The 25,857-nt window shown below is 34.5% G+C and overlaps 2 protein-coding genes across 4 annotated transcripts in view; one reads left to right on the top strand and one right to left on the bottom strand.

Moving 5' to 3' along the window:
• Positions 1-25,857, bottom strand: part of LOC120637664 (methylcrotonoyl-CoA carboxylase subunit alpha, mitochondrial) — a 328,715-nt gene that overhangs the window by 3,752 nt on the left and 299,106 nt on the right. Inside the window, exons 1-10 of one of the 2 annotated variants that reach the window (XM_039909593.1) lie at positions 7,323-7,644; positions 6,925-7,129; positions 6,266-6,483; positions 5,705-5,852; positions 5,454-5,591; positions 4,540-4,635; positions 3,843-4,026; positions 2,293-2,483; positions 1,326-1,457; positions 694-864 (exon numbers count right to left, since the gene is read on the bottom strand). In XM_039909593.1, coding sequence (XP_039765527.1) covers positions 694-864; positions 1,326-1,457; positions 2,293-2,483; positions 3,843-4,026; positions 4,540-4,635; positions 5,454-5,591; positions 5,705-5,852; positions 6,266-6,483; positions 6,925-7,129; positions 7,323-7,354 — 1,515 coding nt within the window. In that variant the 5' untranslated portion in view covers positions 7,355-7,644. Of the gene's footprint in view, positions 1-693; positions 865-1,325; positions 1,458-2,292; positions 2,484-3,842; positions 4,027-4,539; positions 4,636-5,453; positions 5,592-5,704; positions 5,853-6,265; positions 6,484-6,924; positions 7,130-7,322; positions 7,645-25,857 lie in introns of those variants that run through there. The other variant, XM_039909594.1, reaches the window with a different exon arrangement.
• On the top strand, positions 8,178-23,696 carry LOC120637661 (flap endonuclease GEN). Of its 2 annotated transcripts, none has more exons than XM_039909589.1 (11): positions 8,178-8,387; positions 8,587-8,681; positions 8,935-9,136; positions 9,375-9,464; positions 9,740-9,893; positions 10,873-11,005; positions 11,779-11,940; positions 19,020-19,188; positions 19,406-19,550; positions 20,289-20,366; positions 22,153-23,696. In XM_039909589.1, exons 1-11 carry the CDS (start codon positions 8,325-8,327, stop codon positions 23,076-23,078), a joined length of 2,217 nt encoding a protein of 738 aa, XP_039765523.1. In that variant the 5' UTR covers positions 8,178-8,324; the 3' UTR covers positions 23,079-23,696. The 2 variants fall into 2 exon arrangements, with proteins under 2 accessions (XP_039765523.1, XP_039765522.1); XM_039909588.1 differs by having other exon boundaries at positions 22,150-23,695.

Below are 25,857 nucleotides of genomic sequence, written 5' to 3'. Positions count from 1 at the left end.
ATATATAATATTTACATTGATTTTAAATTCTATTTTAAACAAAATATACAGATAAGTCTTCTTGATCAGAGTTATTTTTTATTACCGTGCATTTACTCAGCATAAGTTTCATGTTTTCATGTCAAGTATATATATATTTTTTACTCAATATCTTTATATTGTCACAGTTATATATATATATATATATATATATATGTTTTTGTCGTAGTATTTTCTTATTAGTTTGGTCATTTGATTTTATTTTTATTGTAACTTATTATTGATATTATTATTATTTTTTTTTACTACTATCATTTATTATTTTTTAAATTATTAACAATGCTTAAGAATAAATTAAAAAAAACTATTATAAATTTATAAAAAAAAAAAACTTCCACCCTCCGCTTGCGGGGCTTTTGAATGCCCAAGCAACCGGTGGTCAGGGCTCCAGAGTGAGAAACCTCCTCACAATACGCGCCGTTTCAAGGACTACTGCCTTCTGTATCCGACCCTTGATCCAACAACCAAGCGAAAGCTTCTTAAGATGTTGGTCGAAGCTTTTCGCGAGAAGACCATTGACTGAAACGACGATCGGAACAACAACGGTCGACTCAACATAATATATTATTATTATTATTATATTTCATTTATTGTGTTATTTGTCAGGTTTATACAGGTTGAGCAGCCGACAAGAAACCAAAAATTAGTACTCACGTAGCCGAGTGCAGCTTGAATAGCCTTTTCATCGCTCAACTGTTTGCCCGACTGGGGGAACAACTCAGCCTCGTGTTGCGGGATGAATCCCGTGTGCACGTCTCCAAATACGAATGCGCTTGCGCCGCTCAAACGCAGTAGGAAGTTTACGTTTGTTTCCAGACCTGCTACCTGTTTATAAACGCGTGAAATAGTTATTAGCAGTAGAGATTTTCGTGAAACAGCTCTTCCGGTGTAGTACTATCGCCATGCTTATCTTTGCCGCCAAGCAGCACTACGACAATACACACATCACCATCTAGCCCCAAAGTAAGCGTAGCTTGTGTTAGGGGTACTAAGATAGCTGTTGAATATTTTTATGAATATATATAAATACTTATAATATACAGATAATCACCCAGACACTGAAAAACAAACATGTTCATCACACAAACATTTTCCAGTTGTGGGAATCGAACCCACGGCCTAGGACTCAGAAAGCAGGGTCGCTGCCCACTGCGCCAGTCGGCCGTCGAAAGCATTGTTGCTATGCTGTATTCCAGTCTAAAGATCGTGGTTGCCGTATTTAGTGGTACTTGAGGCTTAACACCTACGCCTCAGGTTAATTAAATACAATTCTACAGTAAGCTTACTTGATATTCTGAAAGCTTCCGCCTCGTCTTCGCTAGTGCCTCATTGCGATCGCGGCCCCATACAACCAGCTTTGCGATCATAGGATCATAATGTACGGACACTTCCTGTCCTTCTCTCACTCCAGTTTCTACCTGTTGAACAGTACAAGCATTGAATTTAGAACATACAGAATCCTCATTCAGTCATTATTCTATGCAGACGCCCCGCGCACGTCTCACTTCACACCCGCGGAATGTTGCTAGGTCACAAGTTGTTTCCCATTTTCCATATTTATGTTGAACGCTTAGAACATTAGATATAAAATGACTACTGTCAACTGTTAAATGGTATGAAGTGTTCCTTTTGTTAGAGAAACCAATCTAAAGTGGAGTGGTTTTTGATGCTTCAATATTAGTCTAGTACACGGTTTTTGTATGTTCTTAATTCTGCGGATACAAGCATATTAAAAATTCACGTAAAAAGTATTGCCAATGTATTGTATTTCACACAACTCACATGTTTACTCGATTTATTAAATTACTAGCTGTTGCCCACATTCTTCGTCCGCGTATATTATGGTTTGTTACAGATCCTGTTGGTACCGTTTGTTGTCCTGGGATGAAGAGTAGCTTACGTTACTCTCTGTTCCTCTAACTATTTAACTATATGAAGTGAAGTAAGGATAAGATAATTTTCCGAAAATTATTATCTAAAAGTAAGGATAAGATAATTTTCATTTAAGTAAGAAGATAATTTTCTATTAGTCAAATCTGGCAGCAATTTTTCTTAATATTGCTGATTTGATAAATAGCATTAGATGGTATATTTGGACAGTGTAGAAGCGAAGTAGCACGCTTATAAGAAGCCAAGCAGATAACAACCAAATCCGTTCCGTCGTAGGTAAATACAACTACAATTCTATCTTAAATTAAAACGAATGGGAAAACAACGAATAGGGTATGGATACACGTTTCCGGCATTACTCACTCGCACGTTCTCTTCGGGTGTGGGTTGTGTTAACCTATGCAAAGTGCCAGCTCGCGGCAGGAATCCCGCGCCTGGTTCTTCTGCGTATATCCTGCACTCTACTGCGTGACCGCGACGAATTATTTCCTCTTGTGTGACGGGCAGAGGTTCACCGGCCGCGATACGTAGTTGCCATTCCACTAAATCTGTGCCTAAAATTGAAAGCCAGAGATTGTGTTGGTAACATTCCACACAGATTTGGGGCCTTATTTTATACGACCGCTTTGCAATAGTCAATATATTGTGCCTAATGTTGAAAATTAAAGAAAAAAGAAATAAATAAAGTGTATGCGCCAAGGAATACAGATAAGGAAAAGATTAAGACAAAGAAAAGAAGAAAAGAGGAAAGACAAATTTCAGTTTCATCAAATCAACCGATTGACGTCCACCGTTGGACACAGGTCTATTGTAGGTCGTTCCAAACTCCACGATTCTGGGCGGCTTGTATCAAGCGGCTCCCCGCGACACGCTTGATGTCTGCCCACCTGGTTGGGGGTCGAACAACTTCAAATTTCGGCTTAGGGAAGAAAAACCGTGGTTTCACTAGTAATTAAATGCAGCTGCGGATACGGGGTCTAATATGGACAGGCAAGGAGTTCACAGCTCACAGCTTCAACAGAAAAGCATTTATATCAGAAGGAATTTGTCACTAGTTCGCCTACTATAATCGTAACTGAATTATTTTTAATTTTAATTTAAATTACAAAGCTTGACTTGCCTAAAATAAGGATTACAATTTTCGACAGTGTTAAACCTATCAAATATATTGAAATTATACTGCGATTGTAAAAAGATTTTAGATGTTATAAGTGAGATCTAAACTAAGAAGTTCAGTAAGTACCTACTCTCAATAACTAAGACTGAATGATAATCTAAGAGCACAGACTTAAAAAGTTCTGTGTTCTTAGATAATCTATCAGTCTTATACACATTTTTATCTTATACAAAATTTCTCAAGGAAAACCTTGTTATTATTACTTACACAATCTCTGTAGCGGAAAGTTTCTCTTCTACTATTTTGATAGTAATTCAGATGAGAAATTGGCAAAGGTAGGCTCAAAAGACTGCAGTCATGACTTATCCTACTATCCTACTATATCCTTCTACATTCTACTATATATATAATAAATATATTACATAATATATATATATAATATTACAAATGTAAAAGTGTTGATGCTTATTACTCAATCACGCAAAAACGGCTGAACGAATTTGGATGCATGTAACCTTTCTAATGGAATAGAACATAGGCCGAACAATCCCGATTCTTTAAATAATTCCCAACGAAAAATTTAAAATTGTTTAAGAGCTAAGCCGCGGGCAGACAGCTTGGAAATTTGGTGTGCATGTCTCCTGTACTATAGAAAATGACATGTACTTTCTATACCGATCTCTCAAATAGTTCCCGTGGTAGGATTAAAAATTGTTAACTAAGCGAAGCTTTAGACCCAATTCTGAAGTCCACGCAAACGAAGTCGCGCGCAGAAGTCCAGCAAGATATATCCCACCTGTTATCATTTCAGTGATAGGATGTTCAACTTGCAGCCGTGTATTCATTTCCATGAAGTGAAATTCGTGTGAGACTCTATGAAGGATGAATTCTACGGTGCCAGCGCCAACGTAACCCACCGCCTTTGCAGCACGAACGGCGGCTTCGCCGAGTGCTTTGCGGGTTTCTTCAGAAAGGCCTGGCTGTAAGAAAAAAGAGAACAGTTTCCATTTGTTTGACCCCAAGAAGAGATCGGTTACAGTAGGTTATCTTTACTAGCACTGCATTGGTTTATTTCATAAATGTGATGATGTCTGGTGTGTGGTTAAAATAGTTTTTTTTTTTGGCTAGAAACTCTGAGACTATCTTAACTACTTTGAATGAAGAGCTTTAGGAAGACCAGTAAGAAAAGAAGAAGAGAAAGAATTAAAGACAAAAAAATCTCCAATCCTTTTGTGAGTGATTGAAGGACAAACTAAAAACACTTACGTATTTATACTATTAGTGAGGTTTAAAAGGAAAACTTATTGATCAAGTCACAACTATACATACGCGTTTAAATTATGGCTTAAAAATTATTATGTAGTACCATAAAGCTAATTATATCAAAAAGCTGAGACTGAAAGATTAGTATTTGCTTTCAAAATTTCACTGTTGTAGCAACATTATTTAAGCTTACATAAACAAAGTCTATTTTTTAATGGTACTATACATACTGCTGGCGCCTCTTCAATAATTTTTTGATGTCGTCGCTGTACTGAACAATCTCTTTCAAAGAGATGGACTGCGTTACCATGCATATCAGCGAAGACCTATAAATAAAATATAAATCTTACAGATTCTTCTTGTATGTATTGACAGAATTCAACCTAACCGTTAAACAAAGTAAAAGTTAAGTTATTTAAGCACCCAACAGATAAATCCATTAGTAAAATGTGAAATTTTAAATTATGAGTATACCCCTCACAAGTCACATCATTATTACCGGCCCACCATAGGGCGCGGGTCTCCTCCCACAGTGAGAAGAGGTTAAGGGCGTAGTCCACTACACTGGCCTAGTGTGGATTGATAGACTCCACACGTCATCTTTGAGAACATTATGGAGAACTCTCATGTATGCAGGTTTCCTCACATAATATTCCTTCACTGTTGCAAACAATATTTAACCCACAAAGATGTTTCAGAATATGCTCTCTACATTTCTTTTTGTCATCTTTCCCAATATGTTAACTTTACGACAAACATAATAAATAAATAATAATAATAAATAATAAATAAATATACTACGACAGTACACACACCGCCATCTAGTCCCAAAGTAAGCGTAGCTTGTGTTACGGGTACTGAGATAACTGATGAATACTTTTATGAATAATATACATAAATACTTATAATATACATATAAACACCCAGACACTGAAAAACATTCATGTTCTTCACACAATCATTTTCCAGTTGTGGGAATCGAACCCACGGCCTTGGACTCAGAAAGCAGGGTCGCTGCCCACTGCGCCAATCGGCCGTCAAATAATAATAATTATTAATAATAATTATTAATATATTAATTTTACTGTATCGATAGAAACTTGCAGGAATATTTAAATTGTGGCAATTTAAACCCCTCACTTACCTGAACTTCTACGTGTCTTGGATCTGTAATGTACTGTTCCAAAAGCATACTATCATTGCCAAATGATTTCAGAGATTCTCTTTTTGCAGATTCCAGTTGCGGTAAAAACTCTTGTTCCGTCATAGCTATCCTCATACCCTACAAATACAATCAATCAAGTCAAACAAAATTAAATTTATCTTCAATTTTTATTCTTGCTTGAAAGATCATAATGAATTTTCAAAAAAAAAAAAAAAAAACTATTATCTTACCTTTCCCCCACCTCCTCTAATTGCTTTAATCATTAAAGGGAAACCAATTTTCTGAGCCTCTGCTTGTAACTTCTCTATACTTTGGTCTTCTCCGTGGTAACCTCTTACTATTGGCACTCCTGCACTTGACATGATTGCTTTTGATGTACTGTAATATTTAACAAAAAAAGTTTTAGTACCCTAACAAAAATATATAAATATTTCATACAATATTCCTAGTTTTAAGATACAACCTTATAATTTTAAAGTATTTCATGGTTTCTAAATTTATTTCAAAACACAATGTGCTCTTTGATTAATTCTCTCTTCTCAACTCACTCAAGAACCTAATTAGAAAATAAATAGCACTTATTTTTATAAGAGTTTTTACCTTATGCCTGATGTTTTTACCTATGCTTGATAATTTTTTAATTTTAGTTTGTAAAATGCATTTCAAGAATTGAGAATATTGGTATTAGAATCATCTCACTGGTTCTCTCCTCCCTTTTTGGACTTATGCCACAGAAACTTTTGCTATTTTATCAGTTTATTCAATAATATTAATTTAATATATTTAAATACCTTTTTATACCCATGTCTCTTATTGCAGGTGGTGGAGGTCCAATAAAAATTACATCTTCCTGGGCACATTTTTCACAAAATTCAACATTTTCTGATAGAAAACCATATCCAGGGTGAATTGCCTGACTATTGGACTTCTTTGCGACTTCTAGGATTTTTGCTGCATTCAAATAACTTTGGGTTGAAGGTGCTGGCCCTATGTGGTAAGCCTCATCAGCCTAAAAAATTAAACTTTATGTTGTGTCATCAAAAATAAAACAAACAAAGAATACTAAATTTAAAAATACTAATTCTAACTAAGAATGTTCCTACTATTATATAATATAATAAATTGTAATAGAAAACTGATTTCCTGATGTGGTATTAATTTATCATATTAAAATGATTAAGTTAGTATTGCTAAAATTTAATAATCCATTTAAAAATTTCAATGAGAAGATTAGAATAAAATTAGTGTATAAATATCTGAGTTTATGAGCTAATTTGATTTGAGTGACTTTTGGCTGATAAATTAACCACTATCTTTATAAAAACATAGGATTATTTCTCATGAATTTTAAAAATTTTAGTGGATATAGTCTTTTTACAAACACAATTACTTAGAGAAAGATATAAATCATGGAAATTTTGTTTAATCAATTAGTAAAATATATATTTACCATTTCCACATGCATGGCATGTTTGTCTGCCTCAGAGAACACAGCAACAGTTCTTATTCCTAGTTTCTTAGCCGTTCTCATAACCCTACATGCTATTTCACCTCTATTTGCTATTAAAACTTTGTTGATGTGCCGCCTCTGAATTTCACTCTTCAGCTGTTGAGCATGGTGAAATCTGACCCCGTAATAAGGATTCAAATCAGTGCTGTAACAGATAAGCAAATTTAATATATGTAGCAAATTTTCTGGTAGTTTTTGTAGCTTTTTAATCCTACCCAATTTGTGGTTTTTATAAATTTAATTATAAAATAATGTTACTATATTTTACATTAAAACATAGATTAATAGCAATTTTTAATGAATTACATTTTCAATTATTTTTTTAATTTAAAACTTACCAAATCCTACAAATTTTATGTAAGTACGACATGGTTATAATGATATAATAACGAGCAGCCGTAGAATTAAATCAGTTCTTTTCTGTTATCATTCAGCGGGAATTAAGATAAGAAACTTTTGGTCGTCGAGCCCCTAACGTATAGCAAGAGAAATACATATGATATGAATGATACTGAACACAGTCAAACGAATGTAAATAACATGCACGACCGATTACAAAACGGTCGTCATACATGGTTATTGTTATTCTTTTATCGCGTAATTATTCCGTTGAATGGTAATTTGTGTATAAAATTGATAAGTAGAAGAAACTTGTTTACGTTGAAAATCGGAATGACAATTGACAGTTGACATTGACGGATTTTGTGTGATTGACCACAGACCAGTAAATAAAAATAGATTACAAATCCAAGTAATATCTTGTCAGAACCTAAAAAAACCCATTCTCAGAAAACACGAAATTCATCTGAATTCTAAATTGCTTAATTTTAACACATTTTCGTGCCGCCTAATGGTTATAAAGCCGCACATGGCCATTTATATATATCGTTTAGGTTTGTTTGCCCAAAGATGTATGAACTCACTACTCGAAGCTTTGATGTAATCAAAATCGAAGTGCTGGCCGTTTGTATCGTCACGGTGATATCAATGATATGTTTCATCATCATCACTTCAACCGATTTAAGTCCACTGCTGAATATAGGTCCTTAATAAAAAGTTTAAAAATCCACTGTCGCTTGTTTCCAGCAGTTTCCAGCGAAAAAACATACAGAGATTTTTTTTATGTTGAACATACCCAAGCAATTGCCAGAATATGTCAATGTCATATTATTGATCATCATTTTCTGTTTACATACAAAAGAGCGTTAAATTTGAACGTTTATTTACTATTTTTCAATTTTCCTTTTAATTTAATATCAAGAAATATCTGCTATATAATTGGAGTGTATAGTTGGTATATTAGGAGTTCTTTGTAATAAATGGTGGCTATTAAGTAGAAAATGGGTATAAAAGGACTATGGGGAGTGTTGAATCCTTACAGTGAAAAAAAGTCGCTGCATGAGGTAATATCGACATACTTACTTTTGCCACTATTTACAGATCGCTTAATATAACTGGACTGGCGGGAAGATGTCCACATTTTTATGTACAGCCACCATTCCATTCCTGAAGCTTTTCTTTATATACACAGCATTTAGTATTTAATATCACTCAGACTAGAATTATTAAGCTTCCTTAACTATCAACTTATCCACTTTGCAGTTGAGAGGTGAGACTGTTGCTGTTGACCTGGCAGGATGGGTTTGCGACAGTCAAAATGTCACAGAGTACTATATACAGCCCAAATTATATCTCAGGTAAGTTCTTGGTCCTCACTGATATTATAAATGCCAATGAGAAAACCAAAGCAGTATTTTAAAAAACCCTAATAAACAATGAAGAATCTGGGCAACAGCTACTGTATAATTTAATCTATTGTATTGTATGTGTATATGTCAGGTACTATAAATTTTTTGTTTCATAGCAATGAAGGCTTATTCATATCATGTAACAACCCATACTTAAAGCTGTTAAAACTGGCACTGCTATTTAATTTTGTGAATTTTTCAGAAACCTTTTCTTTAGAACTATTTACCTAATATTGGCCGACATAAGTCCAATATTTGTACTGGAAGGCGATGCCCCTGAACTTAAAAGGGATGTAATGGCTGCTCGTAATGCTATACAGTTTAAGGGTGCTGCTCCAAAGACAGCTCCTGGTAAAGGTAAACCAAATGTAACAAGGAAACGATTTAAGGGTGTACTGAAAGAGGCAAGTATTGTAATCTTTGTAGAAATTTAAGTTTATTCACAAAAAGTATATGCATATCCTTTGTGCCTTGACGTTCACAAATTGTTGACTTAATAAGATCAGCTGATAATACCATTTATCTAGAAATTATAGTAATTAATGCAATATATTTTTGTTTTGATAATATTGCCAGTTTAAGTCAGTTTTGTTACTGTCTATATGCAAATTAAACTAAATTTAAATTAAAAATTATTTTCAGTGTGAGACACTTCTTAAAAGTATGGGTGTAAGATGTGTCAAGGGACGAGGGGAAGCTGAGGCTACTTGTGCAAGACTAAATGCTAAAGGTGTTAGTATTTAATCCATTATTAAAATATCAAACAAACGTTTAACTAAATGCATTAAACTTTTAACTCATAGTTGAGAGTTGAGATCTTAAATATTTCTAGAAGTATGAAAGTAGAACATTTCACTAAGCCAATTTCTGTTTTTTTTTTTAATTTTATGAGATATTCCTCGTCTGAAGCATTTTTTAAAATAAGCCTGTTTAATTTATGTGTTCCATTTATTTTTGTAAAATATAATATTTTTATATGGCAATGGAGCTATTTATTTTCATTATAGCTTGTCAACGCAGTTGTTTCACAAGACTCTGATTGTTTCGCATATGGCGCAAAGCGTGTGTATCGCAACTTTAGCGTGTCTAGCTCAGCGGGGGGCGGTGCGATGCAAGGCTCCGTCGACTCCTATGATGCTGAGAAAATGTACTTGAGTAATGGTGAGAAATTGTCTCGATTCTATATAAAAAATATTTTGCGCCCAATGGTATTTATGGGTTCACCTTAAGAAATAAACCTTATCTATATCTATGTTACCCGGCCCGATTTATGTAATGCCGCCGATATCTTACTCTTTCTAACATCAGTATACTTAACATGTATATTGTGCGACATAGATTTTACGACTTTGGGCGCTTTCTATGAATCTATTTATTATTGAAATAAATATTACTAGCAGTTGCCCATTCTCTTCCGTGGCAACCAGTTGGGATAAAAAGTTCGCCATTTAAACTAACTCTATTTCAAAAATGAAGTTGATTGGTTGCTTAGTTAGGGCTTGAAGGAAGGACCAACAAACAAACATACAAACACATTTTCGCATTAATAATAATAATAAGGACTATTTTTTTTTATTATTTGTTTTAAATATCGGGTTATGTACTAAAGCGGAAGCTCTCTGTGTTTGTTTGTGTAATTTATACGTTTTATGTAATTTTTGATGATTCTATAGTTAAATTAGCTGAAAAGTAAATGGGAAAGTGACTGTGTCCTACATAGGCACAATTTGTGAATCTTTTTGTGTTTGGAAATAGACTAAGTATACTTTTATACGGGTAAAACTGATGATTCCCGCAGGATATTATTTCTATTTGCTTATAAAATTTGCTAATGTATCCGAATATTTAAATTACGAAATTGTTTATAACAATATTAATATTTAGCTTGCATTTCAGGCTGTAGTATCTCGTTACATTAAATACGTCCAACAATGTATTGCTTCGCTTTGTATAAAATTTGATTGTTTGCGTATATTTATTAGGCAAGCGCGCTCTGCACTGATTAGTATCTATTATTTAATCAGAACCATTGTTCAATTCTAGTTTTCATGAATTACTGCAACTCTACAATTGTATCATTTATTATTATTTGTTTTTAACCAGTATCTGTAAGCATGGGGATATAAAAAACGTTCTCTAGGTTTCGGGCGTAAGAAAATGGTAGCTTTGGCTCTGCTGTGCGGTTGTGACTACGGAAATGGAGCTTGCGGATCTTCCATAACAACAGTGGTCACATTTCTGCACACTGTATCAGACGATCAAGTTATTCACAGGTGAATATTTTGAAATACAAACACAAACAGAGATTAGAGTAATAAAAGCCCAAAAGTATTTTCTTTTAGATACCCTTTTTTTTTTTTTTTCGCGGGGAAGTCCTCATGGATACCACTACACCACGGGGAGGTGCAGTGGTTATGCCGGACTCTTACCGACTAAAACCCCACGGTGTTCCAACTCATCGCCTGGTAACTGGGTCATGGGACTGGGTTGTGGTTGTGTGCGAAAGACACAACCACAACCCAGTCAGCGGTGCCTACTGAGGCAGGCACTTCCCTGTAACAACTTCGGATACTGCTGAACACCACCGAAGGCAAACCAGGAACACGGGGTATGCCTTTCAACTCGAGGACCAAACTCCGACGGGCGACAGAATTTCTTTTAGATACCCTGGTCCAACCTTGGATAGAGACAATTTAGATCCTAGTTCGCAAATAGAAATTAAGTTAAGAAGACTGCATTAAAAATAAATATGTCCTCGGACGTCTTTGATTGCATTTGCGTATGTTCTTTTTGTTTACTCTTTTTTATCCCATAAGAACGGTTTTTAATAATTTCATTATCTTAAGTTGAATAGATTTTTATTCAGTTGCACTAAATCTTTGGGCTTAAAGCTACTGAGCGGCTACGACAATAGTCCAACCGGTGGGATTTGAGTCAACAACCATTTGGATATCAGTCTATCGTCTTAAACGTTCGTCCATTGATGCTACTTTATTTAATTAAGCTATTCAACGGCTCTGGTTTCTACTAGTTTTGTGAAATACAGGTTATTGTCATGGGTGACCGATCCGCAATATTACGAAGAGAAAGCTCGTTGGACGACGGCGCCGGGCCGCTGCGACCTATGCGGACACGTTGGTCGTACGCACGCTAAGAACGGGTGTCCGGTGTGCGTAACTCACAAAGGATGCACTGACCTTGGCCACAAGTGAGTATGCATTAAAGGTTACAAGTCGGTTTTCTTTCTCCACTTATTAATTTCACTCTTTTAAGACGATATTACGTTTGCAATCAATTCAGTTATAAAATGTCAACTGCTCTTGACCTTTACAAAACATTGCTTTTCCCGAAGCAGCGATGTTAATTATTGAGGATTTCTCATGTGATTGTAACGAGCATAGATTGCTTACCAACCATATACCGTATGGAATCGTACTGCAACTTGCAAGCATAATGTAATACATATAATTGTGTATTTCCGGTGGTCTTCCGTGGTCGTCATCATCAGTTTCACGAGACCAAATAGCGCTCTTCGACACAAAATGTACAAGTAACTTTAAAAATATAGAAGTCTCATAAAGATTAAGATCCTATAATATTTGAAGAGTTTCCTAGACTTCTCCACGACCCCTCCAATTTGGATAAATTCTCTTACGAAGTCTTGTCGGACCAATCTTCACGTGCGAAGTTAATTAACTGTGGCAAAAATGTAAAAGATTTCGTCAGATATTTTTAAGTTACGTAGGAAAAAGACTTCAAGGAGTGTTCTATACTACTTTATGCCGCTGGAGACGGAATAAAGATATTCTGCCCCAATGAAGTATGTGATTATCTGCTAGCAATTAATCCCTATCCCTACTAATATTATAAATGCCAATTTAAGTTTGTTTGTTACGCTTTCACTCATCAACTATTTAACCGATCCTCATGAAACTTTGTACACATATTCTTGAAAGTGAAGTTGTATAGGATACTTTTTATCGCGACATTAAGCTCGGTTCCTTTGGGAGAGGTGATGAAAGTGTTTGACGATTTTACACCATAACTCCGACAAATTATAACCGATTTGAATAATTATTCTTATACTTTACAGGTTATAATATGTGTTTAATTTTGCCCAAACTTTGTGTAGATCTGATGAATGTGGTTGGAGATAGAGGACAGAACTCATCAGCGGACAGTAAAAAACCCCTCATTTTAAGGCTTAGCGATACTGAATACTTTAAAAACCAAATCAAACGCATACGAAGTCGCGGGCTAGTATTTCTATAAGCTATGAAAATTATGCTATTGGTGGCCTTAAACTAATTACGCGCTACACATAGTCGCTCATATCTGATGGAAAAACGTCCTAATAAACGAGTTGAAAACTTAGTGAACACTCCTAAAATAGAATGGAGGGGAATCCTACCATATTTCAAACGTGAGTCTGTATTTTCGGAGGACGAAAACAAAGTGTCAGCAAGTTTATCACAGAGTGAATTGAAAAATTAGTGACCGGAAAGTAAATATGTGATTTTTAATACCGAAAAAAGGAATTCTATTATCACCTCATCATACTAGTGGCGTGCACTGGAAAATTGCATAAAACGGCAAAAATCCTCCTCCTATACGAGTTATATATCAATTTTAGGGTAGGCAGTGCTTTTATGCATGTATGAAGTGCACGCCACTGTCTATATAAATATCATAAGTATCTCAATTGGGAATTGGGTATAACTCTTTATCTAGATAAGTTCGTTCTGGTACGATACGCGTGGAATCTGATTGGAGTGCCACACCCCCATACCGGTTAGCCCGTTATATCTAAGACCCATGACTCACCGAATTTCATCCATGACTTACAAAGTTACCATCATCATTTATCATTTAACACTTGCAGGCAGTGGCGTGCATAGCCCTTGGACCCAGGGTATGCACAAGGTGTTCAACACAAACATAAAGTAAAATTTAGATTTTAGATATGTCGGTTTATAATCAAATTACTTTACGAAAGTTATATCTTTGATTGATTTAATACTATCGTGTATCTACTGCTAATTGAATAAAAGTACATACCCTGATTTACGTCACAAAATTATGACATTCGGCAGCATTTTCTAAGCACACTGATGATGATAATATTTTTTTCCAACATATCATGTTTTTAGCGTCTTTATGAAAATTATTAAGATCACAATATCCTTTATCATTCCACACTTTACGTATATTGGACAATAAAACAAAATGAAAGCAAAATAATCGATTGGTGTGTACAAAGCCGCTTAGCCAAGAATAGTTTTCGTAATATTTATTATTAAACATACGTGTTACTTTATCACCTTTTTTTTTGGATATTTGTAACATTGGTACACACCTTTCTTTGCGAATGATTTCTAATTTTACGATATAGGGTTAGAAATTAAAGTTTTCTCTAAGTACTTTTTCCAGGCACACTGAACCCAAACAAAGGCCGCACGAATATGCTTTCATTATAAAATGAATGAATAAACTATAAATTAACCATAACACATTAAACTATCACTCAAACTTTTATAAGTTACTGAATTTATGCACTTGAACCGTTTATTTATCACCAACGCCATTGAGCATTGTTCGAAGTTAAACAATAATGGCGATTGAATATGCCAAAACATTGCAATCGAAATTAGTCAAAATATGTTTTTAATTTTTTTGTAAGTATAGGTTAGAACGCTATTTTACTTTGATATGTAAGCAATAAATAAAAACAATATTTATTGTTAACTTTCTCACTTTCCAATGTTTCCTGAAAAACGTAAACTATTCATTCGTCATAATTAAGACAGCGTTTGATTTCATAACTCATTTTTAAAACGAAAGACTAATTTGATAATATTAGTTCCTTAATTTTCTTAAAAGACACTATAAGGTATTTACACTTGTTAATGATATTTTTATTTCTAAAAAAGAATAATGGCAGTATACAACAATTACAAACCAAGCAAATCATTTTATTCATAAAAAAATCAAACACGTAATTGATTATCCACTTCCGTAAGCAGTGCTTATAGACACCTACACTTAGAGAATTTATGAATGAAACTGTTCACACAAGACTGATGCTAATCTTGTAAGTACAAGCGCACGATTATAACATTACACAACACACACTACTAACTTGCACGCACACATCTAGCAGAACGATTTTTTCTTTGGGCGTGATTATTTTATTTGATATTTCTGTGCAACAGTAGATGGCGTCATATGTCGAGTGATTTATAATAATTGATTTACCCTGCAATCGATAACATGAGATTTAAATAATAATATCGGTATTTTTACGTGTTTTAAAAGGTAAATGATTAGCATTTACGGTTAGATATTAAAATACGAAGTAGGAGATTTTATTTTGTACGCTATACGCCTCGCGCGCGCTGGTTGCGCTGTCGCCTGTCTAGCGACAATTGACCTAGAAATTTGGCCGCTCATTACTAGATGGCGCTTTCATATATTTTTTACTTAGTGTTTTTTTTATTACAAAACTTTAATGGTCTTATCTGAAGGCTCTTTAAGACCCTGAGGGTAGGGTATGCACTGCTTATTTGCATATATGCAATGCACGCCACTGCTTGCAGGTGAGATTGTAGTGAATGGCTAATTTGTGGATACATTAAAAAATAACACGCGAATAGTAAAGACTAGAAAGAAGCAGTCGTATAAAGTATCTATCTGACAGCCGATTGGCGCAGTGGGCAGCGACCCTGCTTTCTGAGTCCAAGGCAATGGGTTCGATTCCCACAACTGGAAAATGCTTGTGTGATGAATATGAATGTTTTTCAGTGTCTGGGTGTTTATCTTATAAAAAAAAATCTAAACCCAAAAGCGTACTTACACTTTACAGTGGTTAGTTTCCGGTCGTTGCGTTACGTTTACACACAAATCTGTGATAGGTATGTAGGTAAGATGTCACGAAAAGTGTACAACGCCGTGTAGATTCAGATAAAATTCCCATCTTTCTCGCATCAAAGACGCATTGGGACTTATCTGGCGGTAAGATTCTTAGTAGAGCTCTAGCGGCGACAATCCTCTTCAGCTATTCAACATCGTATTGTGCTCTTTCAAGTTTCAACCATATCCGATATAGGTATCTGTATAAGATTCATGCAAACTGACTATTTAAGAAATAGACTTCCTTTTTCGTCATTTCTTATTTTGCACTGGTAATAAAAGGCGTACGAATAGAAAATAGGTATTTGTTGTATTATATAATTTTAATGTGATATTTACTATTTATAGATTCTATTGTTATTGCATTTTCTTAGCCGATTTCTGTCTAGGTATTTTTAAATCCGGTAACAATATAAAATGGTAGAAGGGGTGATAGCCTAGTGGTTACGATTTCGGCTTCACTTTCATGAATGCACTATGCACCTCGTACTTTTCTAAGTTTGTGCGTTTTAAACAATTAAAATATCACTGGCTTCAAGGGTGAAGTTTACTTCACCGTACATCGTGAGAAAACTGCATACCGGCGAGTGCTCCATAATGTTCTCAAAGGTGTGTAGAGTCCATCGATGGGCTCTGGTTATCAAAGGCTCGTAGATTCCGCTAATGGCACTGGGCTCGGTAGACTACGGCCTAAACCATTCTCACAGTGGGATGTGGGTGATATTGGGTTAATATTAAGATGGCGATGATGATAAATCAATCTGATTAACGCGACAATAGAACTTCTTATTTCGGGATTAAAAATAGCTTCTTTACTCTCCGCTCACTGATTTCTCAATTAGCTCTATTATAACATTGCTGTCACTTTGTTTTTGTCTCCAATCGATTGACGCCAAATTCGGACGATGAGTGTGACGCTGTCGAAGGCGAGTAATACGAGTGTTCAAGGAGCGTAGTAGCTAAATGATATTTGTGACCTCAATATATTTTGAACATTATTTAATCGGCTGAAAGTTTAATAGTAAGAGTAGTTTAAATTAAAGAGATTTAATAACACGTCGCTGTATTTATCTATACATATAATAAAATTCGAGTGTCTGTTTGTAATATTGAAACAACCGATTTTTACTACACCAAAATAACTTGCAAGTTGCAATCTGTTTGTTCCGGCTGGACCGATTTTGACGGGACTTTTATTGGCAGGTAGCTGATGTAATAAGGAGTAACTATGGCTACGTTTATTTTAGAAAAATAAAGTAATGTTGCAATGTGCAAGTACTGTCCAGTACCGCGCGCAGTTCACGCGCATTCCACCTCTGGGCTGTGACGTCGGGCGCCTCCCACCACTACTCACACCAACAGTGTTAATATATAAAGCTATACTATATAGCATCACGCTAAGACCAATAAGAGCATAGCATCAATGAATAATGTTATGAAATCCGGTGTTTTTTATCCTTTTGAGAGCTTCCGTTACGTGCGCTGCATAAACGGTAAAAATTTCGATTAAGTCATGTATGACAAAGTTGTTCCCCTTTAACAGTTTTAAAAAAAGTCCGTGACAGCACATGCTTATCTTTTACTGAAGCTGACAAGGTACTACAAGGTTTCTTAGTTTAGCTTCAGAAGCTTTTAGTAAAATAATTATTTAAGACTAGCTGTTGCCCGCGATTTCGTCTGCGTTTGATTTTGTTTTTTAAGTATTCAGTATCGCAAAGCCTTAAATGAGGGTTTTGCTACCGTCCGCTGATGAGTTTTGTCCTCTATCTCCAACCACATTCATCAGATCTACACAAAATTTGGGCAAAATTAAACACATATTATAACCTCTAAAGTACAAAAATAATTATTTAAATCGGTTATAATTTGTCGGAGTTATGGTGTCAAACACTTTCATCCCCTCTCCCAAAGGAACCAAGCTTAATGTCGGGATAAAAGTATCCTATATTACTTCTTACACTTCCAAGAATACGTGTACAAAGTTTCATGAGGATCGGTTAAGTAGTTTTTGAGTGAAAGCGTAACAAACAAACTTACATTGGCATTTATAATATTAGTAGGGATTTCATGTATGCCCCATCCTATAAAATAAGAAAACCTTTTACTATATTGTTTAGACTTAAGATTTTTGGAAATAAAAATTATTAATATTAGTTTAAGGTTCACTTATACGCGGATGAAATCGCGAGGGACCAGTAGTCCATACTAATGTCATAAAGAGGAATATAGTTTTGTTTGTTTGTACCAAATAAACTTTGAAAGTACTGGACCAGTTTAAACCATTCTTTCGCTAAAAGAAAGCTAAACTATTACAAAGGACCATAGGCTTAAGTTATTTAAAAAAAATGGAGTTAATAAGACAATTTCAATAATGTAACCCAAAGTAGAAACATTTTGCCTATAAGTACTCATTATGATTAAAGAACACTAGCTGACACGTGCAACTTCTTCTGCACCAAATCGGTTATTATCGGAAAACACAAATAAATTGACTTTTTCTAAAAATGTATCCTAGCTAGATGAATTTATCACCCCGAAACTCCCTGTATAGTAAATTTCACGAAAATCGTTGGAAACGATTCCGAGATTCCAATTATATGTTTACAAGAATTGCTCGTTTAATTATATAAGATATCGAACTGTCATAATTAAGTCGCAATAGCAGCTTTTGTGTTCTAAAATTTTATGAAACCAGTGGAAACAAGATTGGGTTACAATAGTATCGCAGTATTAATCCTTATTTAAATAAATAGTTTTATAATCAAGGGTATTTATAAACCAGCAAAATACTTTTTAATCCATTTCAATTGAATATTACAAATAGAAGTTTCGCGAGTTTCAAAAATTGAAGGATCTAAACAAACCAGTCATTTTTAGAGATACACTTATTGAAAAACAATACCCGATTTTAAAATCATCATCATCATCATATCAACCCATTACCGGCCCACTACAGGGTACGGATCTCCTCCCACAATAAGAAGGAGTTAAGGCCGTCGTCGTCGTCAGTGCGGATTGGTGGATTTTAAAAATATTTAATTTAAAAATATCTGTAGAACTATAACTTAATTGAATGCCACCCATCTCCTAAATAAACTGTTCCGACGGGATGCTGTAGAAACAAAAACAAGTCGCGGGCTACAGCTAGTAGCTAATGATCTAGGTTAACATTAGGAGTATATATTTATACCCCGGTAATCTATATGTTCGTAGAGGTAGAATTGTGTTTTGTTCATATGACTGTATAAATGTAAAATCTAACCTCAGTGTTTTCAATGGTAAGGTTGCACCACATATCAACTCATATCAACCGCAGTAAATATTAAGTTTTCAATATGAACGAATGCAGTATTTTTAGTGTGTTGTGTTATTTTGTAGGTCGAAAGTAGCAGAAATGAAACGTGAAGTATCACTTCGAAATCGGGCCCTGTCGTGCGGAATGCCGTTCCCCGAACCGAAAGTTATGAAGGAATTCATGGACGCTACACCAGAAGATATAGATCTCGATAGCCTGAAGATTCCTTCTCCAAGTTTAATCCAGTTTGTGGTATTTGATTGAGATTTAAGTTTAATTTGTTTGCCGAGAGCTAAATTTTGATTTCATTTCTATTAAAAGAGTCTTTAGCCACAAAAAAAGGTTCGCTATTAATTAATGTCTGTTTAATGCAGTATCTTTTGCTAATGAGATTTCAATTAGTTTTCCGGAATCTTCTCGCACGCAATCCCTTCACTCTTTAATACGGATTATTTATTTTTGCTTTCAGAAAATTATGACACACAAATTAGACTGGACGGAAAAATATTGTGTAGAGAAATTTCTACCATTATTAACAAAATGGCATTTGCAGGAAAAAATTCCTAATCGAAGTCTTCAACCTATCGAAATCAAGAAAAAGAGGAACCCTAAGGGTAGGCTCCACATGTCATTTAATTCGTCCTCTGTGCAGTAGGTAGGTAGGAAATTTAACACCTGCGATTCGACACACCGTAACGGCTTCACAGAATAGAATCGAATGCGTATCAATTAGGTCCTCAGATGTTATGAGGTATATCTGGTCTAGATTAATTTCAACTTACGCCATATTTCGTCTATGTATGGGCAACTGAGGAAGTTTTGGTCTTAAATGAAGAGGTTTATCGAATCGCACATCAAAATAGGTCTAGGTCACTCAATAGGTCATGATCCTGGTCAATACTTAATGCCAGATCGACGCCATCCTGTAACTCCTCTTGGATGTTAGTTTGCATTATTTGCTGAGGTAAGCTACGGATGGTCTCTATCTGTGGTAAGTTTAAACGCAGCCGCTCAAGTTGAAGCTCATCCAGCAGATGACGTAGCTGGATAGCCCGCACTTTATCCGACAATCGTTGGGCAGTCTCGGTCTTTGTTGGTTGAAGCGCCTGAAACATGAGAGAGCATGTTCTAGTTCTACCACCACCGCATCTCATTTTGATCAATCTTGCACATAATTAATAATTATTTCTATTGTTTACTATTCGTTTTTCTTGTATAAAAATATATTTTACTATAAATTTGTTGTGATAAATAAATGAGAAAAAATCTGACACATACGACGGGTGGCAGGTGACATAATATCATGTGTATTATTGATTGAAGAAGTTTATTATTTTTATTTTGCTTTGTAGGAGTTCCTAGCTTTGAAGTATTGTGGAAAGATATTAATGGACAATATGAGGCTCTTATTCCGGATGATCAGTTTGAAGGTAATTGCAAAATCAAGATTGAATTATATTACAGTACTAGCTGACCCGCGCAACTTCGTCTGCACCAAAGTATATTATTTTTCTCACACGCACACGCACACGCACACGCACACGCACACGCACACGCACACGCACACGCACACGCACACGCACACGCACTCGACCGACCGACCGACAACGCACGGACGCACGGAAGTTAAAACGCTAAAAATAAAGCAAACATTTACTAGCTGTCCTGGGAGATTGTGATTTATTTATTTTTTTAAACAGACAACACACAACCATTATGTTAGAGCTATGTCTTTTATCGCCGCCAATATTTATCAGATCTTCATTAACATTTAACCGAGCTATGAAGTACAATTGATAAAAAACAATTCATCCCATTTCCCGGAGGAAACTTATAGTTTATCGGGATATATATTTTCACGTGATGCCCGAACAGACAGATAGACAAACAGACAGACAGACCAAAATTAAATAAAAATCTGTTTTGGACTCAATATCGATTATAAAGCATCCCCCGGTCAAAATTTGCAAAATATATCTGCAGAAATCTTCCAGTTATCTTGTAATGAGGCCCGCTTCAGCGGGTGCACTTCGACCCTCCAGGATCTTTTGTGAAAATCATTCTTCAAAATCTTCCAGTTAGTTTTATTATAAGTACTAGATTTTGCCCGCGGCTTCGCTCACGTTAACTTCAATTTTTGATTTTAACTACAAAGGTTTAAAAAAAATGTCTTGCTGCTAATATGCAAATAAATTAAGCGTATGTAAAAAAACGGTTAAAGATTACCTTCTTAAAATGTCGTATGTCCAAACTGAGGAACTTCTTAAAACAATTTATCTATAAGGTTTCGCACATAATCACTCACTTTTTTGCATACTTTTACTACACAACCTTCATGCATACATATACATAACACCACTATACACATACTTGCATGTTATAATTATAAGTTTTACTTTTAATGTCAAACATGCACACCTACCATACTACACACATTACTTTGCATACTTTCACTACACATATCTACATATACACAGCACCACTATGAACATACCTGCATGCCATAATTATAAATTTTATTTTAAATGACCTTTGTTAAAATTTCTCACTATTTGCTCTTTGTGTAATTTTTCCTGTATAATTGAGGAAGGCTGACTACTGAAACACAGTTTATACTAGTTCAGTAGTCAATGAACAATTGGATTGTTTTTACAATTGCACATAGGTATTTTGCGATGTAAATGTACCTACCTAATAACCATAACCTATAAATATTATACATCTAATTTGTTTGTGAAGTTTTTACAATTTTGTATTTTGTAGTTGCTATGTGTATGTACAATATGTAATGAAATAAATAAATAAATAAAAAAAAAAAAAAAATTCTTAAAAAATCAGAAACTTACATATAAATTTTCGTCCCCTATTTAATGCCTTTGGAGTTGGAATTTTTAGAACTTTTGAAACACCTATTTCTTTATTTTTAATCGAAAACCTAAAATCAAAGTTTCATGGAAATAAATTGATAAATGAATGATTTTATACAAACTTTCATCGCCCATTTAACCCTGGATTGAAATTTTCAAAAATCCTTTTTTTAGCGAATGCATTGTAAAAACTATCTGTAAGCAAAATTTCAACCCGATCCGTTGAGTGGTTAGAGCTTGCATTGATAGATCAGTCTGTCAGTCAGCCAGTCAGTCAGTCACCTTTGCCTTTTATATATATAGATAGATAAAAATATGTGCATTATAAATTTACTACTCTTTCTAGAAGGCGATGATGTTCTTGGTCCGTGGACATCAGTGGAAAGGCAAGATCTTATGCGCCAATATTATCCAGACTTAGTAGAAAAGTATGAAGAATCTATAAAAAAACCTCCGAAAGAAAAGAAAACCAGAGGACGGAAGAAGAAAGATAATCCGGACCAGTTCCAAGAGCAAAATAACAAACCAAAAAGAAAATACCATAGAAAACCAAAACAGCTGAAAGATGCTGCTCTAATTAATCTTAACGAATCTTTGAGAAATTTAAATCTTACAAATAAAGAATTCAATTCAAGCAAATCCAACGTTAGTGTTTCCATTAATAGTTTAAAAAGAAAAATTAAAAACAGTACTAAAATCAAAAACAAAAATACCATTGAGAGTTACTTACAACCACGGAAGAAAAGAAAATCATCTAAATTGATGCAGTCACTTAGAAATAGCTTCAAAAACGATAACGATCCGTTTAACCCTCAATATTTCGAAGCTGCTGATAACGATAAAGAAAATATTAATAAGGAAAAGCATTTGCTCAGTATGTTTAATATGAGCGAAGAAGATATGAACGAAAATGACTTGTCTGCGATAGTTGATAACATAGTGTCTAGAGCTCCTACCGTCACTACTGCTGAAGTAAATAGTAATTTTGTAAAATTGATCTTCGAGAATAAACAATTGTCGAGAATGTCTACTCTAACTCAAAAATTCGGTCAAAACAATTGTTCGACACCTAAAAACAGTCCACCGAAAAAAGGCCGTCACGTTACAAACGCCAGTATACGTTCTTCTACCTCTAAAGCAAACACAAGCTATTTCTTTGACAAATTAACCGACGAGCGCGATGCTTTCGAGATATCCATGGAATATAAACACAAAATTGCTTGTATAAATCTTGATTGTGATGCAACTTTAGACTATAGTGTACTTGATTTTTGATTTTAAGTTATTATCATGATTGAGAATTATGTGTGAAATATAAAAAATAAAATAATTTACTATTTTTGATATGTTTAACCAAAAACCATTACTTCTTAAATAAGAAGAACCCAAAACTGTTTTTTATTTCATTTTGGTGTCTGTCTGTTAGCGCATCCGTTGAAGAACTGAACATATTCATATAAAATTTTCTATACTTATAGCCGATACTCCCGGGTTTTTTTACCCGAAAAACATTAGAGTTCTTTTGGGAAAGAAGCACACAGATAAAAAAAAAATTACACAATATCTAAATCGATGAGTTTACAAACAAACAAAAAGGATTATAGGGTCACATACATAGGCATTTCATTATTCTTAGAAACAATCTTATTAATTACTTAAACGATTAAGAAAGCTTGGGGAATTGCACAAACTTCATAGCTAAATATAAATTAAATATGAGATAGTGATAAAGAAAAACAACCCGGCGAAGATTGTTGTGGGCTCTTAGACCAGGGCGCGTTTGGATCCATCGTAGATTTATGTAGGTGAACGTTATCACCATCACGTCACAATTATGGAAACATGTTTGAATGCTTCATAAGTGCCTGTGATAAAATACATGAATAAAGTATATTTGAATCTGAATTTGATGTTATTTTAATTTTAACTACAGAAATAATACTCATATGTCGTGTGGAATCCTCTGTTTACTCGCACTTGGATATTTTTGTTTTTGAGGCGGTTTATTAATTACACATAAATTCGCTGTAAAATGTTTCCTTCTAAGGTACGAAAACCTCGCCTTGTTTGTTTTCGCTTTGTTTGGATACACTCTGCCTAATTTCTGAACATGAGATTACATAGGCCTTTTTTCACGCAACGTACTTTTGAAGTGAGGGTTTCCAAGGAATAAGATGGCCGCAAAGAGGTGTGCATGCAATACGTTGAGATATATACCTAAATATTGGTATTTGACGCAGTTATGCAGAAGTAGGCGTGTATTAAAAAACTATTATATTAGTTTTAGACTAGTTTGAGGTAAAATAATGACCCAGCAGACTTCATCCTGCCCGTTTACATGGCCGGGCCCAATAATTGTGTTAAACACACAATTATTAAATCATCCAGAGACCCATACAAATATACACACGAAGTTTTATCCGAATCTGTTCAGCCTTTCCGGAGGACCTCTAGGTGACAAACACACGTACGGAAGAAATATATGCATTAAGATAACTTTATTGATAAGTGTCTGATAGACCTTTAATCTGAGCATTGAAAACCGGCCATTAATGTGTTTTTAAATTATATTCATATTCATTGTCGAATCGTTTAAGTATCTCTAATTACAACATAGCACAATATAAACTCAAACATCAATCTATCTGAACTTATATCACAATGTTAATTAACTACAAACAGATAACTTCTTCAATCTTCCCTTGACACCTTTGTACATTCCTTTTGATCAGGTACGTTCCTGTCATTTTTTGGTAACATTAGTAAGATGTGTTTCAAGATTCATGGTTTGTATCTTATTAGAAACCATTCTTTTTAATTTGTTACTTACTCACACTTAAACCACATTTCCCTTTGTAATATTTTATCTGAAATTGTTCGTACATTTCATACAGAGATGGGCGAATGGTTGCTTTTACTCCCCGTGAACAAAATGACACAAAGCATATCAGTAAGTAGAAGTTACACTGTTTTACCGAAACAAAGAAAGCTTCTGTTTCATATATAAATCCGTGTATTATTTCGCGGAGAGCTGGGGGAAGGAATTAGGTAGCCGTAACTATGGCGCTTTGTTTGCTACGCCGGTCTACGTATTCTCCGTCTATGTTGCGTAGCTTGTTCGTAGCTACATTTTAGTTATATTCAAAAACCTTTTGTTTTCTAAAAATTTTATAGTATTTTAAAGTAATATAAAAATTATACACTTCATTTGGACATTTATTACATTTCAGGTCCCATATTGCATAATTTATTAAATTTATTTATAACACCACAAATTGGAAAATATTAGGACAGTGCCTTTGCGGTTTATATAGGTGAATTAATGGATAATAATTTATGTAAAGAAAAATGATTGATTTGATTTATTTTAGTATTGTGTAAATTTGCAAGGTTTTTAAAAAAACGGATTCTTCTGTCCGTTCGTTTGTGCGGATGTCCGTACGTCCGTGTGCCGTCGTCTCCCCGTCCGGTGTTTGCAGAGACCGCTTGTTTGGTTTTTTTCTCTAATTTAACACAGAAAAGGTATAGGCTTTCAAAGTGAATAACTTTCAGACTACTAAAAAAACTAAAACTCCTCTGGCAGATTTTTTTTTTAAACTTTCCGCTGTTCTTTAAATTTGGTACAAAGCAAACGTATAATTATCTCCCAAAAGTAATAAAAAAAAAACAGAAATCAACGAAATTGATCCCCTTGCTTGATTATAGTAGAAATGTTATCCTGTTATCCCTATCCCTATCCCTACTAATATTATAAATGTGAATGTAAGTTTGTTTGTTACGCTTTCACACGAAAACTACTGAACCGATCTAATATAGTATACTTTTTTATGAAAAAAAAAATTACGTAATATAAAAAAAGTTTGTGAAAAAATCTCAATATGACTATAGATGTCGCCTCCCAAAATTACGCGGGCGAAGCCGCAGGGCACATCTAGTATAGTATATGTTAGTAAATGGGTTCGATTGTATAATAGTTTAACATTTATTTTTAAGTCGCAACCTTTTTTTTAACAAAAAAGTTAATAAATGCTTGCTAAGCAAGAGCAAGCAAGCA

The sequence above is a fragment of the Pararge aegeria genome, chromosome 4, assembly GCF_905163445.1.
Source record: "Pararge aegeria chromosome 4, ilParAegt1.1, whole genome shotgun sequence".
In the NCBI taxonomy this organism is placed as follows: domain Eukaryota; kingdom Metazoa; phylum Arthropoda; class Insecta; order Lepidoptera; family Nymphalidae; genus Pararge; species Pararge aegeria.
The sequence above is the reverse complement of the archived record's forward strand: the minus strand, read 5'-3'. Positions and strand labels throughout refer to the sequence as shown.